We start from the raw sequence: 2,844 nt of genomic DNA, 5'->3' as shown, positions 1-2,844 counted from the left end.
CCCTTGCAAGAGGTTTCTCTGGGGGCGCGCAGCTGGAAGTTCTGGCGTAGACACAGTATAGAATTCGCAGCTAACTGGCCGAGCGGTCCAGATCTCGCCGCCTGAGATTGGAGCAGATCAGGACTAATAATATATATGCAAGGAAAGTCGGTTGATGACTTTTCCCAGGACGAGCCCTAAAGGGGTGCCAGTGACCACACCAACTTGTTGGTTCCGGCTTGTTTGGCTCCGCTGCAGAGGCGGCGAGGTTTTCGGTGATCATGCAGCTCGCCTGCCCCGGCCAGTCTCATCTGCCTAGGTGGCTTTTCGTCCCCGTGCCATCGTCACTTCCGTTGTAGGGGAGGTGAAAATGTACATACTCCTGCTGGGCCCCCAGAGCCCCCCAGTTCCCCCCCGAATCCCAAAAAAGCCGGCCGCCGGGGCGTTGAAATGATGGCACGAAATACAAGAAGAGTTTAGCGTCTCGAAGCCTTTCCTGGGCCCGCCGGTACTCGCGGTCAACGGCTTCCGAGCTCCGCACCTCGACGCCTTTATCCTGCGCTTTTCTGAATAACCCCTCTTCGGCTCTTGCGGCGGATTCCATTGTCTCCTCCACGGCGTCTTGTCGATATTAATTTGGGATGAGGCACGGGATCAGCCTCTCTACCCTCCACCTCGATGGTGACGGCCGAACTCACCCCTTGATTTACACCTTCTAATCCTCGGTTCGAAAACCTCGCCACGACCACCCGAATCCCGGTTCAAAGGATGACTCATTCTGGGCATGGCAGATGCTTACAGCCGCACCCTGAGGCCCAAAGCAGCTACCAAATGTGAGGTTGACAAGGCAGAGGGCAAAGTTCGACACGCTTACGACCGACTTCAGCAGGCCAGAATGAACCTTCTCCACAATCTGGAGGTCAGAAAGAGAATAACTACCGCTATCTGCGGGTGAAGCCCCCCAGAAATACACCGCGCAGTTCGGTTGCCTCCACCACGCCTCCGAACACCATTTCGTTGGGGCACGAAGCCCAGAGCATGCTCCAGAATCACCTATGGCTATTATGAGGATCAATCCGCAGTCGATCTTGGCTGGAAATAATGAAGAAAGAGGCGTATCAGAGAGGTGTTCGGACCTGGATTCTAATACCACCAGAGACAGAATCTCTTTGCCTTTCGAGATTCGGCCCAACAATCGGAAGGAGATGGACACACAAGGGGCCGCGACCACGGACGGGAGGTCTTCTCCCCTCCGGCTCCGACAGAGATGATGATGCCGAAGCCGAATGGATTTGCGTCCCGGCTGCCACCAGTATTCTGGGAATGGAGAAAGCGGAAAAGACGGTGAGAGTAGTTTCCCACACACCCGGAATCCAAGAAAGCGACCTTGGTCGCTCCGTTGTCCGGGGGAGTTGACTTTCACCTATGCGGTCGTGATTTCGCGACACGGTTGCCAAACACCTCAGCGGGTAAAGCTGGGTACTCAGTACAAAATTTTAGTTATCTACAGTCCTACTGATTATTATTGAAGTTCTCGGACCGCATTAATCACTTTTGGACCTCGCCGTCGCCGAATCGATAGACAGTCCCTAGTGTTCGCCTATCTGCGGCGCGTTTTGCGACTCTCCCGCAGGTAAGTACTAGAAGCTAGACACAAGGCGGTAAGATACTCCTCCTTTTGACACCCCATCTTCCGCTCTGATGTAGGGGGCAAAATTCTGGCGCTGAGTATCAGTGTTTTAGGGTTGGTAGGCCGGTGAACCGCAGCACGCCATTATTCCATTCGTTCGTCGGAGTGGGAGTGGTCGCGGTATAGTTGAAGTCGACCTCGTCGATGTCCCGTCGATGTCCCACTCCTCATCCGCTTGGGACGATCCTGTCGAGTCTCAGTTTCCCGGGTTAGACCTCCAGAGCCAACAGTAAGGATTAAGACACAAGGATTAGAGCCCTTTCGTTCGGGCACGGTAGGTAAAATACTACGCGGGATGTTCTCTTGAAAGGCACTAGGCCTGGTCCAGATCGGCCATGGAGTGACAACTACTCAGCGCCCAACGTACCCCCATATTGTCAGCGTCGCGGACCCGGGCGGACACAAGATGCAACACCTAACTCGATCCAACCGTCTGGACCTGTCCTCTCACCTTCTATCACGTTCGGCCACAAACGCCATTACATCCCATACGCTCTCTCTCACCACGCCCGTCTCAACTGATCGTGAAACCCAATCGGCCATTCGTCTATGGCGACTTCGGTGGGGACACCACTGACACCCGCCACTTTGTTATATAATGTGTCCCGCCTCCTGCATGTTTTTCTCGCGCCATCGAAGGGAAACCCAACACATTCCCGATCAATCACCTTGCCGAGCATACCCTCACTTTACGACTGGATTTAGAAACGGGTCATCCTTGGAGAGAAGCGCTTCGATGGTCGGACGTCTAGACTGTTCTCGCACCAGGCAGCGCTTCAGGGTATTAATCACTGCAGACAGCACAACTTCCCCGCCTATTCCGGTGTCCGGGATTTGGGATCTCGACGTTGGGGTTAGGAATGGACTTGATGCGCTCTCAATCGTCCTAGATATGGGAGCTGGAGCTACAGCCACGACATTGGCCGGTATCAGCTCCGTAGGGTATTCGACCCCTCGAAAATATCAAACATTCATGGTACAGTCATATTCTGCTCAAATTGAATATGACATGAATGCTCTTGGTTGTTGGGGTGCGGGTGCAACCCTTCAAATCTAGTCATGATCACAGCTACTCCACCACATGAGTTCAGATCCGCCGCAGCTTGAATGCTCCGATGTCGTCCGGTTGATTACTGCTTTGATGCGCTATCTGTGACACTGTATGCAGACACAGC

General features: G+C 53.9%; 1 protein-coding gene across 2 annotated transcripts; it reads left to right on the top strand.

Moving 5' to 3' along the window:
• Window positions 1-498: 498 nt before the first annotated feature.
• Window positions 499-2,844, top strand: PV07_12772. 2 transcript variants are annotated; one of them, XM_016400336.1, is made up of 3 exons: window positions 499-812; window positions 866-1,640; window positions 1,723-2,844. In XM_016400336.1, the coding sequence occupies exon 3, from the start codon at window positions 2,268-2,270 to the stop codon at window positions 2,724-2,726; it is 459 nt and encodes a 152-aa protein (XP_016242019.1). In that variant the 5' UTR covers window positions 499-812; window positions 866-1,640; window positions 1,723-2,267; the 3' UTR covers window positions 2,727-2,844. The 2 variants fall into 2 exon arrangements, with proteins under 2 accessions (XP_016242019.1, XP_016242018.1); XM_016400335.1 differs by having other exon boundaries at window positions 499-1,640.

This window comes from Cladophialophora immunda (genome assembly GCF_000835495.1).
Source record: "Cladophialophora immunda strain CBS 83496 unplaced genomic scaffold supercont1.134, whole genome shotgun sequence".
Lineage (NCBI taxonomy): Eukaryota > Fungi > Ascomycota > Eurotiomycetes > Chaetothyriales > Herpotrichiellaceae > Cladophialophora > Cladophialophora immunda.
The sequence above is the reverse complement of the archived record's forward strand: the minus strand, read 5'-3'. Positions and strand labels throughout refer to the sequence as shown.